This window comes from Ambystoma mexicanum, chromosome 3q (assembly GCF_040938575.1).
Source record: "Ambystoma mexicanum isolate Mex_15411 chromosome 3q, UKY_AmexF1_1, whole genome shotgun sequence".
NCBI lineage: Eukaryota > Metazoa > Chordata > Amphibia > Caudata > Ambystomatidae > Ambystoma > Ambystoma mexicanum.
Genome location: NC_090926.1, coordinates 1127604347 through 1127621858, shown reverse-complemented (window position 1 = coordinate 1127621858; position 17512 = coordinate 1127604347). Strand labels below are relative to the sequence as shown.

Sequence of the window (17512 nt, the reverse complement as noted above, 5' to 3'; positions counted from 1 at the left end):
TCAGCCATGCTTTGTATTGTTTCTGTCTTGTTTGTAACGATGCCCAGGATTCGTTGGAACCTTCTTTGATTGCCAATTTTTTGAGTTTCCGCATCTCTTGTCATTTTTCCATCACCATGTGGTTAAATGAGTGAATGTGGTTCGATGCAACTTGAGATTTGCCGGTGAAGTTTACTTTATGGGAGTCCAGAAGTGAAATATACTCCGGCCTTTCAGAACTTGGGTCTTTGTTTGCAGAGTCGTACTTCAGTCTTAGGTTTGACGCAAAGCGTCTTACGTTGTCAGAAGACAATCAGAGGAGATTTTGTTGATTATTTGATTCAATGTTGGCTTGGTAATAAGTTCTTTTGTGAGATGCTTCGCCCCATGACATCTGGAGAAGGTTGTGGTCACTGTTTGTTGTTTTTAACACTGTGAAGTCAATAAAGAAGGGAATCAAGCCCTCCGAGATGTAAATGTGGTCAATAGTAGCTGATGCCCGTAGTCTTTCCCATGTGGGGATTTGACTTGTTTTCTTGAAGGGCTGCTATGTTGTGTAGATTTCTTGATTTCATTAACTTTGACCAAGTGCGGCCCCGGTCGTCCAGCAGCATCCGCGGCAGGGTGTCTTTAGTGGTGATGGTTCCAAACCCACATTTGGCATTTAGGTCGCTGCATATTATCAGGTTGGGGACGCCCCGGTCAACTCTAGTTTCATCGATGATGGAAGTTATGGAGTTGCAGAAGTTTTTGCAAGTGGTTCGCTCTGGGTTGCAATATAGATTTACTATTGCAGCAGTTGTTGTAGTGATCGTAATGATGCCAAGATGAGAGAGTTGCTAGAATAACATATCCCTCTGCTATCTTTCCCATCGGGGTGATACCCGAGCCCAGGAGGATGGCGGTCAGTATGCCTACCGAGGGACGGCCTGCGATTGCCTTAGTGGCTGGTGAGACTTCTTTGTCGTACCCGTCAAGTGTAGGTTTGGTAAGAAGCCATGTTTCTTGTAGGCAGATAAGGTCGAAGGAGCTCAGGTTTGCGTCATTCGGGGTGGTTAAGTGGGTGGGTGGTTAACTGGCGAAATCCACGCTTGTTCCATGATGCCATTAGGAGGGTGCTGACTTTGGGTTGTGGTATGTCGCTCTCCTGGTTGAAGTTATTCACCATGGGACACGGAAGTCACTGCTATTTCTTGTGCGATCGTGAAAAGGTGTCCGAAATCCACTTCCATGGGTTAGGCGCAGACGACTCGGTATGGTCTCTCCTCAGAGGGGACGCGTGTCGCATTTCGTAGTCCACTTCTTTGCTGTTTGGCATTCCATTTTCTGTGTGGATGAAGGATACCCATTTCTTTTAAGCCAAGCTTCCATTTTCTGTCTGCTCTTCGGGGTGAGAATTTTTCTTGCTGGTCCATCCGGCATCATTGTCGTGGCGTGCCGCATTGTTGTTTTTTTTGGGTGGGAGGTTCTTCGTGACCCTGTGTTCTCTTTCACTGGGAGACTTTACAGATGAAGGCTTGGGTATCAGTTGGCATTTTAGGCCTACGCGACGGAGGTCCCTTTCCACTTCGGCCGTAATTATTTTTACTGCCTTGTTTTTGATATGCAGGTAGGCTTTGGCTTTGTGGTCCCTGTGGTAGGGTTCCACAAGGACTATTATCATCTGAAGTTAGGTGTTGCAGTTTGTCAACTTTAACCAAGATTTTTAGGACTGTTATGCGGTTGAGGACTAAGTAACTGTCCTTGGCTGAGATTTGTTCCACCTTGTAGATTGACGAATTGTCCAAGTTTATTCGGTCCTTATGCTCGGTCTTATGTGGTCTAGTTCTTTCCTTGTACGAGGGGACACGGGACCTGCCCTGTCGTTGCATTTGGCTATTTCTTGAGCTGGAATCCGTAGCTGCTTTCAGGGCCGGGGCGTTTTCTTTTTTCTGAAGGTCCTTTAGAGCTTCGAGGGCTGCACTTGGCGAATTTGAGCGTGTCTGTGCGGGCAGGGACGTCTTTCCTTTGGCCTTCCACAGGAGAGACGTGCGGCTGTTTCGGACTAGGCTTTGGGTGGAGCCCTTTTTTTTGGACGACTCCCCTGGGATGTCTGGTGATCTAGGTGACAGATCTTCAGTAGCTGAGTGTTTCAAGGAGGTCTTGATAAAGGTTTCCAGCCGGGATAGTTTCCAAGTTGGCTATTTGGTCTCTTTTCTCGGTGGGTGGTAAAGTTTTAGAGCTCAGCTTCAGGGTGCGGGTTGCTGGAATGTCCACTGGCTGGTTACGGCCACATGCCAGTCTAGGGTCTTGCAGTTCTGTAGATGTATCCATATGCTTAGTGTATCTGTTTCTTTGGAGTGCGCGACGCACCCGTTTGTTTGATCAGAAGAGCTGAAAGTTGAAGATGTGGCCAGCTTTGAGGGCCGTTTTTCTAAGATAGGGGCCATGTCTTGCTGTTTTCCATTAGCCATGGTCTGTGTAGATTTAGATTCTGTTCCTTGGGAGGGGTCGGTCACTACTTTTACGTGTGACAGTAAGATACTCTCAATTTTTATTTCAATTTTTTCCAGTTTTTCTTCCAGGGTTGCTTCAGACCTATTTGAATTTTGGTCAATGGCGGTTATGAATCCCTCCATGAAGGTGAGTTTGTCCTTCAAGGTGCTTATCATTGTGGTGTTGTCCGAGTGCTTCATGCATAGATTCGTACAATTTGGCGAATGGATTAAGTGCAATCCTGAGAGATGACATGATTAAGAGCAAGTCTATTTTTTTCTTTGATGGAGATCCTTTGTCTGACGAGCTAGGGACTTCGCTCAGTCTCCTTGTTTTGGGTGAAGTGATTTGGCCTCTTTCAGATTGGTGTTGGGCCCATCTGTCACTGGGCCTTCTCTCAGCAGGAGGGAGACCTTCTTGTTGAGAGAGTTGGGATTCTCCTAGAAGTCTGCTGGAATGGCCTTGAACGTGAGGGCGAGTCCAAACATATTAATCTGCAGGGTGTATTTTTCTGGGTCCTGAACTGGTCCTGTTCCCTTTATGCGCCGTGATGTTAGTGTCATCAGACGATGAAATTTTGTTTATTGACTCGTTTGCTGACCCTGTCGGTATGCGGGGGGGGGGGTTCTCCTCACTTTGTGGCCCCTCCGTGACCCCTGACTTGTTTATACTGTACAAGGCTTGAAGTTCAACTTCTCTTTGGTCCATGGGCGGTAACGGCTTTGGTACAGAGGGCTGGCATGGGAGAGAATCTTGGGCTGAGGAGATTGAATTTGGAGCTTTCGTTCTTGGCGAGGATTCTCTAATCGCTTCCAAGATTTCGGCGTCTGAGAGTTCGGGGTCCTGATCAAGTTTTCTTTTATGCTGCTTAATGAAGTATTCTTTCAAGGACGAGGTAAGTAGCGGGACCGTCAGCCCTTTAATGCCTCTCTTAGTTTTAGGCGGTATTTTACAGGGTTTTTTTGTCCAGACTTTCCTGGACTTGGTTTAACTTTTGATACTCTCCTTTGGTGACAAGGTTTTATCCGCCTGGGGCGAATTTGATAATGGCGGCACCAGTACATCCCTGGAAGTAGCGGGAGGGCTGGTTCACAAGTTAGACTTTGGTGGTTGTGCTGTGTCACCCTTAAGGGAGGGCAAGGCTGCGACTTCCGCGGAATTTGATGTTAGTTTCATATGCGGGTCGGCATGGTCGGCTGATTGTGCAGCGGGGGCTGTTTTTCCCTTGGTGACACTTCAAAGACTGAGTCGTCGGGTGAACATCTAATTAGAGGTGAGGTCTCGCCGCCAGAGTCCGTGGTCCAGGACTCGTTCCTGGTATTCTTACGGGGTGTGGCTTCAAGTTTGGCGTACTTTGAGCGCTTAGGTGGATTCTGGACTGTGGATCTGTCGCAATGGATTTGAGCTGAATGGTCTATTTCTTTGGAGGCTTGATCCATTTGAGGCGTCTTTGACTCGTCAACGAGAGTGTCACGCTTTGTTGCGTGGAAGCGCACTCCTGGAGAGAAGAGATGCTTTGGCGTGGCCCCATCAAGAATGGCCGTCAAGGATAAAGCACCCGGTCGTTGAGACACCCGCCGAGTCCGCCCTTCGACAGATTCTGGCTGGGTGTCGCTCGCAATAGCGGTGAAACGGCCGAGGACAGTGCCCGTTTGGTAGTTGGACGGCCTCTGGACTTCTGTTGCAAGCAAACTCGTCGAGTGGGTTGATTGCAATTCCGTTTCCATTTCCAGGTCATCTGCTCGGCCACAAGAGGAAGAGGTAGCCATTCCGTCGGTCTCGGTTTCGTGAAACAGCCTTTCGTGTTGAGTCGTGCCTTCGAGGGGCGGTCTCGAGGGAGATGAAGTCAGGTGAGACTGGGAGGGGAGCGGGGTCAGAGTGTTAATGCCCGGTGCTGACTGTGGGGGAGGGGTAACACGGGCTTTACTTGCTTTTCGCCTGGGTGCCTCCTTCAGATCTTGCAGGTCTTGTTGTTCTCCCACCTCTTGAGGTAGTTTGCTACTTCGGAGCCGGCGGCTGATGTCATCTTCCGTAGGGGAAACGGGCGGCATGTTCGATCGATGTTGAGATTCCTGGTGGGCAGTGTGTCTGGAGGCGAAGTTCAGTGGCCAGACGCCAGACACACTGTTTCGCACACTGCGCCGCGCTCCGCACCTGCGCAGTGTATATATTAGGCAGTCTTGAAGAATAAGGAAATAGAAAGCGGACTGCTTTCAGTTCTCTGTTTGGACGCTCCTTGGTCGCCAATCAATTTTGACAGAGGTTCGCCCACCTGTGGAGTGTTTCAAACAGTGTGTTTTTAAATAAATAATTATATACTTTGATACCAAAGCTCTGGTCAGTGTTTGCTTGTATTATTGTGTTTGAGTGCCTATTGTGTATACTTTGCATGCTGCCTAACTCTTCTTGAGGGAAGTCTCACTGCTCAGCCACAGCTACCAGGTAAATCTGGGTGGTACAGACTTCTACCAAGTGGGTTTACTGCTAACACCGGTAGTCCTAAATCTTTTGCAGTGGTCCCTAAGGGAACTGCACAGGTTTCAGCCTAACAGCGGACAGGAACTTTTCTTTTAGGCTATCCTCAACAAAATCTGAATCAGGCACTGCCTCCTACATTAGGATCTTAAAATGGGCTGCCGCTTTCGTAAGGATAGTATTAAACTGCATGATCATCTATCCGGGAAGCCTCTCTGGGTTGAGCTACAGGAGGAGCGTCCAAAAATATATTACCTGGCTCGGCTTCATGAGTCCGGGTAGTGGGCCAATTCCCCCGGTCGTCCAAACATGTTGATCCTGAGAAAAAGGGTCCTGGGAGCCATCATCCTGATTCAGGACCGCATGAGTGCGCAATTACCAATAATACGCTAACCTTCTATTTTTCCTTTCTAACATTGATACAAATGTAACCGCGAACAAACACAAACATGAAAGTGCCCTTTGAAGTGTATTCTCTAGTATTCCTAAGTGTTCTACCGTAAACGTCTGAAGCATTTAAAGTGATTCTGGTGTAAATATAATACACATATATTTATATAAAAGATATATATGTAAGTGCTTCTTTGCTGTGCCCGTCTAAGATTCAGAGAACTTACTTATAGCTCACATCTTCCTCTTAAGGTAAGCCCGACTGCCCTGCCACACTACCAAGGTCCTGAGCTAGTACATACTGATCCCGAGAGTTGGGGGAATCTACAAACCACTGGGATAGCTTACTAAAGTCTTATTGGCAGTGGGACTTTAGGAAAACTCCCCTAACAATATACATATCCAACAGGGTATGATGTTAATTGCTTACATTTTGTTCACTTTATATACTACACTGTGTAACTGCTTCTATAATTCAATGTGTTTTGTTTGTTCACAGATGTTTTCATGATATTGTAAATACCACCCCCATGATAAATATACATATAGGCATTTAATAAGAAAATATTTATCAGTCTTGAGAAAGACCTTGGTGGTCGAAACACGTGTTTGCAGTGTTTACAAACAAAAATAACTATATTTAGAATACTCGTATTTGTCAATTTGTTCTCAAAGAGTAGTCTTCACCATCTAGTATCTAGATTCACACATGGTGTATATGCGCTATTGCGTTCCAGTAACCTCATGCTGCATTAGTTATACCTGTAAAGGGGCACTGTCACAAACTCCCTGTTCAACCTGCTGCACATGGAGTACCAACTAATATAGCATAGGTGCATTCTCCTTGGAACCAAGGCAGTGCCCTTATTCTCGGGACTAATTGTACCCCTGCATCCACCTACAACCTCTACCTGAGAGTTACAGCTGGTCACTCGCACCATGTTACCGCCACTTAGAGAGGTTAGGCTTCCCTTGATTGACAGGCGTTTTAGCCTTTCTCCATCCCACCTACTGAGGGTTAGCGGATGTAGCACCCTCAGCGGAGGATGGTACAAAAACAGACTTCATGCTTGGGTTACTGAATTCACAACAGTCCTCTCTTAAAGTCAATGGGTTTCTGTAGTCACGCACCCCTCTACTAGAGAAAGTACTGTCCCCCTTCCTCATCTCTAGGTGCAACAGAGGTATGGAGTTAGGGCTTTGCAGAGTCTCTGGCCCTTGCAGGGCCCCTCAGACATGGCATCTTCCCCTTCTCAGGACTTCATGCAGCCAGAGCCTCACAGTATCTGCTACACCAGCCTTCTCCAGTGGCCTGGAGCTTTTTCCTCATTCCATTCAGCACACTGCAGGACGAAACGCCAGCCTTCCTCCCAGGAAACACACTTTACTCTGATTTCCCTCGCCTTTTATAAATTGCTCAACCAGTGCTTTAACATTCCTGGTTCATTCCTCTCACCTCTGCTTTACTCCCATTGGAAGACTTGTAATCTAATCATTCCTCTAGTTTTAGACTAGCAACTGGCTTAAAAGGACCAGCAGACCTTTTGGGTGCAGTGGGTGTAACGCTCACCTGATTCCCGTAGAGGCGCTGGTCTTGACTGGGTGTATACCGTATCTTCAAAGGTGATGTGTAACACACGGCTGGCTCTTTGGGCTGGACCTCTGTGCACTGTATGTTTGACTCGAAGGGTAAGATGTCTGCAGATAGAAAATATGGGATTAAGGAACTGGGTTATTGGATGTCTCTCTCTTCTTCCCTTTCTCTTCTCCTGTAGAACCCCAAAGGTTAACGCTCTCACCTTAGGTAAGTGAACGCCGTGCTCTCCATCTGCCTCGGGGCAGGGTGCTGTAACCATTTTCTTCACTGTATAAGGGGAGCAGGCCTCTTGACTTCAGAGGACTGCTGTCCGTCGTTTACTGCACGAACGGTAAGTTTCGAGTAATTCTAATGTCTTTAAAGTCTTAAGTAATGATGTTTCTTGTTTTGCAGGGTTCCGGCGATGGCGGATGACGGGCTGAAGTGAGTTGAAGATGGAGCCCGTGTGATGAATAGAAGCGCCTGGAAGCACGTAAGTAAGCGCTAGTTGCCTGCTTCACGATGCGCTCTATCTTTTTATTTTGCAGGTACAAGTTCGGAGCGGCTGCAGGGTGCCGGAATACCCACTGGGTTAGATGTGGAAAGGAGTAATGGCACGCGAGTATTAAAGTTCCCCAATGTCTTTAAACGCACCTTGTTTTGTCTTTCAGATGCGGGATGCAGCGCCGAAGGCCTCCGGAGCGTGCGAAGAGTTGGTAAGCTTTTGTCTTTCAGATGCCGGAATGCAGTGTGAAGACCTCCGGAGCGCACGAAGAGTAGGTAAGCCTTTGTCTTTCAGATGCCGGAATGCAGCGCGAGGCGTTGGTGACAGCCGATGGACCAGGTAAGTGAAGAGCTGTCACTGAAGACCGTAATGCTAACCTGTTCTTTCTTGTCTTTATAGGTGTTGCTGAAGACTGGATTCAGGATGGTAAGCCTTTTTCCTTAGGCCCAGGATCAGATGCAGAAGACACGATGAGCGTTCTGCTGCAGAGGATGCAGAATAACGCAAAGCAAGATTCATCCATCGGGTGTGGTTTAAATAGCCTCCTGTAGTGCTTAGGTGTCTCCTTCCACAGCCACGCCTAGGTAAGAAAAGAGTTCCTGCTTTCCAGAAGAGTTCCAGTGTTCTGAACCTAGGGAGTGGCTCCTGCCCCACCCAACAGGAAAAGTAGTTCCAAACAGAAGAGGATCAGAGGCTCAACTGGCAGGCAAGTAAGCAGCATGGTCTGCTGCAGGTAAATCCACCCAAGCATTATGAGCCCGGCGTATGAGCCCGGCGCTTCCAGCGATGGGACTGGGCATATTTATGAGCCTGGTGCCACTGGCGCCAGGACTGGGTCCAAAAGGTCCCAATTGGGACTGGTTGGCACTCGGAACCTGGGTTATGGATCTGCTTCCAAGGGAGTTGGGAACACCCTGACATTTTGGAAGCAGAGATCATGACAGTGGGAATCACAATTGACACATACTAACCCTAGAATTGTGACTTTAAAATTGCATTTATGCTCACAAATTGTCAAAAATGCAATTCTGACTGAATCATTCGTCTCACTGGGGTTTGAAATTGCTGATGTGGGAACTTCCATTATATCAAGATTTGTGTTCCAAGAATTCGGGGTTGGAGATAGGAAAGTGGAGCATAAGAGTGCCGTGCAGCCAGATATGACTGGGTCATCATGGCGCTATGTGCAGTTTCTACAAAATGAGGTGAACTATGCCCGATCTCAGTGGGTGGACTACAACCAGGTAGCCTGAAATGCAGCCATGTCTTTTGTGCCCTGAAATTCTAGGGGTTTTGTGAATAATCCAGATTTGGTTTCCTCATATGATATTGTGTGCTTGTAGGAAACTTTGTTGGACACGCCGTTTATAAATGGTTTGATGTAGTCTATATTGAGGCAGAACAAGGTATAAGGGGTCACCTATTTGGAGGGATTTTGATTGCCATTAGGAGAAATCTGGGCTTTGCATCCGAAGAATAGATCTGAAAAGGAGGGATATGCTGGCCATCTTGCTTGAATGGATGGGAACGGATCAGAGAGGGACTAGCAAGTGTTTGCTGGTAAATGTACACCTAAACCCTAAACCTGCTAGATGGAGGAAGCACTGAACTTTGTCTTCCTTTTTTCTTGGGGAAATCCCTGAAAATAGAGCTTCTGTTATGGTCCTGGGTGACTAACGCTGAATATTGACGATTAAAGGTACCAAGAATCGGTGAGGTTAAAAACATCAAGGGAGGCACAGGAGAGGGGGCAAATGGTACGACAGGAGTTAGAGGCTTGGGACATGGTGCCATTGAATGGACACTTCTCAGGAGAAGTTCTGACCCCCTAGGATTTACTTGGCAAAATGGTGCCTGGAAGTCCACTTTTCACTATTATTTCCTGTCTGTCGATTTGTTCCAGAAAGGTGGAAGGTTGAATGTTCCGAATTGAGTGATCATGCTAGGGTTTGCTATCAGCTCCTACCTCTTGGGGTAACATGTTCTGAGGGAAAGGGTCTAAAGGTTGAAATTAATCCGAAGAACCATGCAGTAAAGTGGTCCTCGAGAATAGCCATGGCCTTTGATGAGAAGATTGGGAGTCTTTTTTGTGCAGAGGACATCCTGTGCTCTTCGGAAGCGGTCGCCCCCTGTTCCTCCAGTGTTCGGGGGGGCCCGATGCCAGTAAAGCAACTGGAAACAGGATTAAGGAAGGTGGGCCATAAGCATGGCTTTGGTCCTTTGGTCCAGGAGCATAAAAGGAAGATGTGACTAGAGAGAAGGTTGATAGGGAGGACGAGAACGCATGGGGGATTAAGGGAGGTCCCGCAAGGATAAACAAAAACTGTACAAATTGGCTAAAGGGCCACAAATTCCTTATTGGGATCTATGAAGCTGAAGAAATGTTGTGCTGCATGCTGGGTAACACTGAGGTTCTGGCAGTTGATTAAGCCAAGGGGGACAGACCAATATCTGCAAATTCAAGCAAGATCTGAAGACGCATGGGTAAAATATTTCTCAGAAGTATATGTAAAGTCAGGGGTTCCCAATTTGCCCATGTTAGTTGGCATGGGGCCCTTAGTTGGACCCTTGATATTGTAGTTTTGATTAAGCTCAGTAAAAAAAAAAATTGAATGCCCATGGGACGGACGGTTTAACTTGACCTTCAAATCAAATATTCTGTTATGGGCTCAGCTTTTGTCACACTTGTTTGAATACATCTGGGTAAATAGAAAGCCTCCAGGGACCTAGTGTGCGGCCCTGATTGTATTGAAATTTAAGGGAGGCGTTAGACTATGTCCGACACACTACACGCCCATTTCCTTGTTGGACGCTTCCAATAAAATGTTTGCCAAGATTATTCTGAAGGAATTGCAAGAGTGGCTTAGGGGCACGAACTGTCTGGATCCCTACCAGGCAGACTTTAAGAGGGTTGTGGGAACAGCCCCAAGTAGTTGTGTCTTGGCACTTCTGGCTGCGCAAGCTAAGGAGCAGGGGATGCCGGTTTATCTGGCCTTCCTGGATGTTAGCAAAGCATTTGATCATGTAAATGGGGCAACTCTTTGGAAGAGTCTGTCGAATAGTGGATGTTCCCAATCGTTATTTGGCATCTTGGAGGCCTTGCACTGTGGAACAAACATAAGTCCGACTGGACTCACATGGCTCCTTCTCCGATTGGATCGAGACGAAACGGGGACTGCGACAAGGGTGTGTCCTTGGTCCATTTCTATTCTGTTTCTACACAAAGGACATGCTTGGCTGTTGGAAAACTGTTAGGACAACCCTGCCCAAGTTGGGAAATGTAGCAGTACAATATTTAGCATACGCGGATGACGTCATCTGCGATATGACTCCAATAGGCCTGCAAACAGCTTTATATGCGGTTGACGATTTCCTTAGTAAGATAGATCTCTCAATTAATAGCTCGAAATTAAAAATTCTGGTGCTTAATAGGGGAGATGTCAATGGAAAAAATGCGGATGCAACATGAGAAGTCAAGCTTTGGAGGTAGTTAATATGTACAAGTACCTAGACTTGTGTATTCATGATGGAAAGGGTAGGAATGCACCAGAAGCCCAAATAAAGTAAATATTTTTGGCAGCGACTAGTCAGCTTATTCAATTTGACTATAAGTTGGGAAGGTTTTCATTACTACCTGTGATGAAACCTGTGATGAAATTACTGTTGGGCAAGGCTGGAGGCTAAGTTGGGGAGAAGGGTGTTGCATCTACTGGCCTCAGTCCCAATAGCAGGAATACTGTTCGAGTTGGGCCAACTGCCAATTGAGGCTGTGATTGACTGGGCAAAGTTGCAGTTATATGCTGGCATAGTTTGTCCACCCAACGCCTCGTTTTTTGCCCACCTGAAAGAATTGTGGATAAAGGGCAACTGTAAGGTGTTGGTGGACTAGGGTGCATGGTACATTCAAAAATGTAATCGTCAACGTATGAACTGTCCACGAATCCCAACAAAGTGAAGCAAAAGGTGTTTGGACATGTGCGGATACAGCTTAGGGACGTTTTCATGGAGTACCGCTGTTTCAACTAACATTTTACTTGGTCGGTGAAGAACTACAACACTCTAGAGCCATATTTGAGGCAGTGCCAATCAAGGGAATTTAGGTTCTAAAATGTTGAGAATAAAGCTACATTTGTTCCCTACGATGGATGTTCTGGGGAAAAGGAGAAAGGTTCCCAAGGGGAAAAGACTGTCAATATTGTGCCCTAGAGGATGAAACTCTAAAACATTTGTGTATGTATTGTCCAGCTTTGCGATTGTTGGGGTCGAGAAAAACGGATCTGTGCCTTAGTATATTTGAAAAGGATTTATGGATCAGAATCCTTAACCCAAATGAAATCTCCTTGTCCATAAGGCTACTAGAATTGTTGGATGTCATTTTAAATTAGTAGAAAGGGTTCTCTTCTCCTTCTTCTTTTCCTTTCTTTTTCCTTTTTCTTCCCGCTGCTCCGTTTTAACCATGTTTACTTGTTTTTAGAGGTATAACTGTTTTATCACCATAAGAAGTTTTTTTTAGATGTAAAGTTTTTAAGATGTAAAGAATTGAAACTGATTGATTGATTTTTCCTATGTCAGCTGATGTGTAAAAAGTTACTAAAACACAATAAATAGAGACTTTAAAAAAGAACCATGGTTTTGCCGGATCATAAAGATAGTACCTACAGTTAGGAGTATATGAACAATGTGTGGACATTGCTTTATTCAGCGTGATAACTTTCACCCTGTATCTGGTCCGCCTCACTCCCTTACTGAGGTCTTGGTCTACTATGCTCTACTACAGCTACCACTAGGTGAGAAAAGGGAAAGACGAAGCGTAGACTGGAAGAACTCTTGATTGTGATGGTATATTTACGTGCCAATCCTGGTGCAGGGACTTGCAGAAATGCGTCTCTAGAAGGGATCCATTGATTAGCATCCTTCTTGGCTAGTTAACCATAGGGTCTGTGTGGCAGCCTGGTAGAAGCATGTCAGGTACAGCTTTCTTCTGCTGCAGTTAACCACAGTGAGGCGAGTGGTATTAGAAGGCATTGTTCTGTAGTATCTATGTGGGTAAACTGGTTTGTGTAGTTTAAAGTGGAAAGCAGAAAAGGTAAATAGGTGTGTGGAGGCATCCTATAGGTTTGCAAATTAATTGGCTATGCAACACTCCCTCTCAAGAACAAACTAAACATAATAAAGTCCATTACTGGGCAATTTATAAAAGAATGCTAAAATAAAGTGAAATTGCCATATGGGTAATTTGGATGTGCTTTACATTTGTGCAACCATCAAGACTTAGATTTTAATATATTTTTTGACAGTTTATTGCAATATAAATCTACCACATGGAGCATGGTGTGGTCCCATAAGGAGATTGAGTTTGTCCATAGCGGAATAGATTGAAAGTTCAATCACATTCAAAACAGATTTCAGAGTGCTAGGTTTTACAGTAGGTCCCTCTTCTGGACATGTAAACCATTCACACCAAACACGCAATTTGTAAAAATGAGCCTACATATATAAAAAAAAAAGTATGGCAGCTAAAACTCAAACATAAGCTATAGGATCTCCATCTATCGATGATCAGAGATCCATTGGGTTGTTCTGTACAACTCCTTCCTATTAAGCTGCATGAACCAAGCTACGTTGTCCATGGGCAAAAGGTAATAGTAGAAATTTAGCTTCAGATTTAAATAACTTTCCTGCCGACACTACCACTTGAGTTAGAAATCATGGGCAAAAGGGGCCAGGAAAAAAAGCAACCGTTCCTCATGCAGAATAATGAAGAGACTGCAGAAATCTAGCTTTTACTAAGCGAACAATGAGGCAGTTTTCACAAAGGATAAGAAAGAGAAGAGCAAAGGATGGAACTCAGTGTGTGGGTGCCCCTGGGTTACTTACAGTGATGGTGAATGTGTAGCAGTCTGGGATCTCATTGTTAATGATTGTCTGGATGTTGATGGCCTTCAGTTTGAACTGGATGGTGACGTTGATCAGCCTGCGGAGGAGGGAAGCAGACAATCAGTGAGCTGAGGTTTAGCAAACAATGTGCTACAATGAGCTAAAGTATATTTGAAACTAAAAATGAGCTCCAATACAAAACATTATCCACAGCGACATCATGTAAAATACAGGTATGTATGTGTTAGGACAGTCCAATTAAGGGCTTCATAAAACCATACATCTGAGAAAGTACAGAAGCTCCACTCCAAGTATCAACCTGTACCAATTGAGAATGTTGGTAGGATAGACAGAGCAACCAGGCCCATTTTAGAAAGGTGAGAGGGCTGTAGTTTGGCACAAAGAATATGTAGCATACATATGGTCCAAAGAAACACTGGAAAACTATGTATTTTAAAAATGTACTTCGTTCAGTGTACTTGCCTACAGCTGCCATCTTCCTTCCTCCTACGATACGCCTGGCTGCTCTTCCATGCTACCAGGATCCTTTAGTTAGTACAGACTTCTGCTAAGAGTTGGGGACCGGTCTGCCAAGGGATAGTTTCATAGAGTCTTACCTCAAGCTGACTTTAAGAAAACTCCCCTAATAGGGTGCAACTTCTTTCCCCGAGGATCATTCATACAAACCTATATACACAGTATGACAAGCCTAAGAGCAGGGGAAAGGAAGCATTTGGTGTTTTGTATAGGCAGAATCCAAGGAAAAACCTAGACACATGTAGGCACTACTCATTCTCATAGCCATACATTTGGATCCAGTAGAGGCTGAGCTGACTCGGTCTGGCTGAAAAGCTCCCACTACCAAACAAAATCCAGGACTGAGACGCTAGTGAACTTCATTCATACACCCACATTCTCCACACTCACTCATGACACAGCGCAATCATATCTGTATGCAGTGTGCCCATTTCTATCAGAAAGGGGATTCCTGCTCCCTCAAACCATAAATCTACACTGTTAGTTAAGAATAAGTGCAGTCCAACTGGTCTGGGGCTACACAAGACTTATCTGCTTGGTATTAGGTAAACCACCATTTAATATAGGCATGTACTACACAAGTTGCTAGTGTGACTGAGCAGCCTGGCTTACCCTAAGAGGGGTAATGTGAGCTGTAGAGCTGTACAATTGAAATCAGTACGTAAAAGTAGCGAAGAAACACTTACACACTTAAAGTTATATATAAATATGTATTTATAATATACACAAGGTTTAAATAAGAGTTCTTTAAAAAGCTTTATCTACTAGTAACATTCAAAGTGTGGATTCAGTTTTTAAAAAAGACAATAAAAGTTGGTAAATACTTTTATGCCAACACATGTTCCAGCACACGGAGTGACTTCAGTAAAGGTCAGTATTGCACTTATTTTGGTTACCAATTCAGTTATTGAGTTGTTTAAGGAAGGAAAGGTTATAATAAGATTTAGAACATACTTTCAACATTTTGTAAAACGATTACAATCTCCCAAAGGGAGGCAAGTAGACCTTCATCCCAGGAATAACAGTGTGAACAATTGAACCTATGAGGGAACAAGTACTGCCAAAGCCAATAGGTTCAGAGGAGTGCCTTTAGGGAGCCAGGCCAGCCAAAGACAATGGACAAAGTCAATAGTTCTGATGCACTTCTTCTTCGATAAAGTCTTGACAAAGTTAGTAAGTTCAGAAGAAATCACTTTAAAACGCAAGTGAGATACTTTGCCGAGAGGACAAGCTGTGTAGGGATTTGTATTTTGTTTATTTGTACAGCGCGCCGGGCCCCAAGGCAGCTGGGCGCGTATCATTGGAGGCAACGTTACAATTACATACAAGAATCACAACAGGAGGCTCTACCCACTTACAGTAGTCGTGCAGGTAGAGCTACAGTAAGGCAGAAATAAATACATTATATAATACACAGTCAGGTAGAGAGATGTAAAAAAAGTTCTTCAAACAAAGAGGGCACAAGGCAGATGTAGGTGGTTTACATAATATGTCCAGCGAGGGATACACGCCATCTGTGCAAATAATTTCTGCAGCAGTGTGCAGAAGTGAGTGACAATGTGTGTTTGCCAGGTGATGGGTGTCTCAGAAGTCAAGTGCAGAGAGCCATGCCTTGGTTTTGCTCTTAAAAACATGGAAGGAAGGCTCGGTCGGCTCTGATAGTATTAGGCAAGGTATTCCAAAACTTGGAAGCCAGGACAGGGAAGCTGGTGCCACCAGCTTTTTGTAGTTTAAATCTAGGAAGTGAAACTATTGGCTTGTGCAGCTCTCATGGGCCGGGTAGAGTTGAGGTGTGAGTCGGTTGGCTAAATACATAGGGGCCTGGTTGGACAGACACTTGTGAGTCAGGGCCAATGCTTTTAAAGAGATTCTGTGCTCAACAGGAAGACAGTGAAAATTGCGTCTGTGGATGGAGATGTGGTGATTTACAGGTATATATATTTTTTTAAAACAAATGTTTTATAATTTTTATAAACACACCAAACATTTCAAACAATGAGGACATTCGTATCATGTCGTTAAATTAACAGATACTGCGTCACAGTCCTCCTCCCTCCCGCCCCTGTTAACTTGAGCCCCATAGTCTTTGCGAACTGCTTGCATGTCTCCGGGTTTATCTTCCTCACCACTCTCCCTCATGTCGTCCTCACTAAGTTCGGCTTGGGAGGGTCCCACCATCATGGCCACCAGTGGTCGCCACGCCATCAGGGGTCCCAACTCCTCCTCCACTCCCTTACTGATTGCCTCATACCATACTGCCGTTTCAGCGTCTGCCCAGTTTAGGAGGTCAGCCCACCACGTCTCTATTCTAGGTCTTTGGGCTGTCTTCCAGCCCATAGCAATTCTTCGTTTGGCCAGGATGTAGATCAGGTCCTTCGTTTTACTAATGTGCTTAAGATTGCGTGGTCTGGCAAAGCCCCCCAGCATGCATTCCACGCTGACTCCACCTCCAGTGGGATCCCTTTTCCAGCCAGGCGTAGCTTAACCTCTATCCAGAATCTACCCACTTCCGGGCAAGCCCAAAACATGTGTAACATCCCAGCTTCCTCCTCCGAGCACCTTGGGCATTTCTGTACCACTGAGCTACCAAATCTGGCGATTTTGCTAGGGGTCATATATGCCCTGTGGGTGACGTACAACTGGATCTGCTGCAGCCTCGAGTTTCGAGACTCCTTCTTGTGGTACCTTTGTGCCCTAGCCCATTGTCCATCCGGCTTAGGTTCTCCCACCACCCACCCCACCACCACCACCACCACCACCACCACCACCACCACCTCCTCCTCCTCCTCCTCCTCCTCCTCCCCCTCCTCCCCCTCCTCCCCCTCCTCCCCCTCCTCCTCCTCCTCCTCCTTCTCCTCCTCCTCCTCCTTCTCCTCCTCCTCCTCCTGCTCCTCCTGCTCCTGCTCCTGCTCCTCCTCCTCCTCCTCCTCCCAATCCTACCTCAGTTGGAGTAGCTCATTGCCCACCCTAGTCATCAATAGCTCATATATGCTGGAAATTTCGTGTCCACCCTCCGATACATCATACATTGTCTCAATGGGCGTATCGGGCTGCTCCAGCAGCACTGCCCCAGGCCACCTCTCTCGCACTCGTTTGACAATTCTTGTGTGGGTGATATGTTGGCCTGTGTGCACCCCTGTATCCTCCATTAATCTCTGGAAATCCAGTGCCTCCCCATCTTGCCATACATCTCCAAGCGTCACGAGGCCCATCAGCTCCCAGTATCTACGAAACCTTCTCATCATTTGCGGGTCCTCCCCACATAGCGCGACTAGCGCCACCTGCAGGGAGCATAGGGTCAGGATTCCCACTCTTTGCCATGTTTTGCGCCATACTTCCCAGCCCAGTGTCAGCAGTCTCGGCCATCCCTGCAGCTTTAGTTTGGGCAACCACACCACCTCCCTAAGGAAGAAGGGGGCGGTATCCCTGCACAAGCCTGGGTTCGGCTGTCTCTTCTTCGGACAGCCACCTGGCCATATACTTGAGCTGTCCCGCCAGGTAGTAGATCTCGAACTTAGGTAAGTTTGTCCCCCCCCCACCCATCACACAAGTTTTGCAACTTCCAAAGGACCACCCTGTTCCTGGAGTTATGCCATATGAAGCCCCTACATAAGCTATGGAGTTTCACAAAGAAGCGTTTGGGGGGCATATGCGGGATGTTCACAAAGTAGTGTAACAATCTCGGCAGGACCACCATC

At 46.0% G+C, this 17512-nt stretch overlaps 1 protein-coding gene across 2 annotated transcripts in view; it reads right to left on the bottom strand.

Annotated features, from left to right (window-relative positions):
- MCOLN1 (mucolipin TRP cation channel 1) overlaps window positions 1–17512 on the bottom strand; it is a 639103-nt gene that overhangs the window by 434100 nt on the left and 187491 nt on the right. For both annotated transcript variants that reach the window (XM_069603920.1, XM_069603921.1), the window contains exon 6: window positions 13278–13374. In XM_069603920.1, the coding sequence (XP_069460021.1) occupies window positions 13278–13374 (97 nt within the window). The remainder of the gene's footprint in view (window positions 1–13277; window positions 13375–17512) is intronic.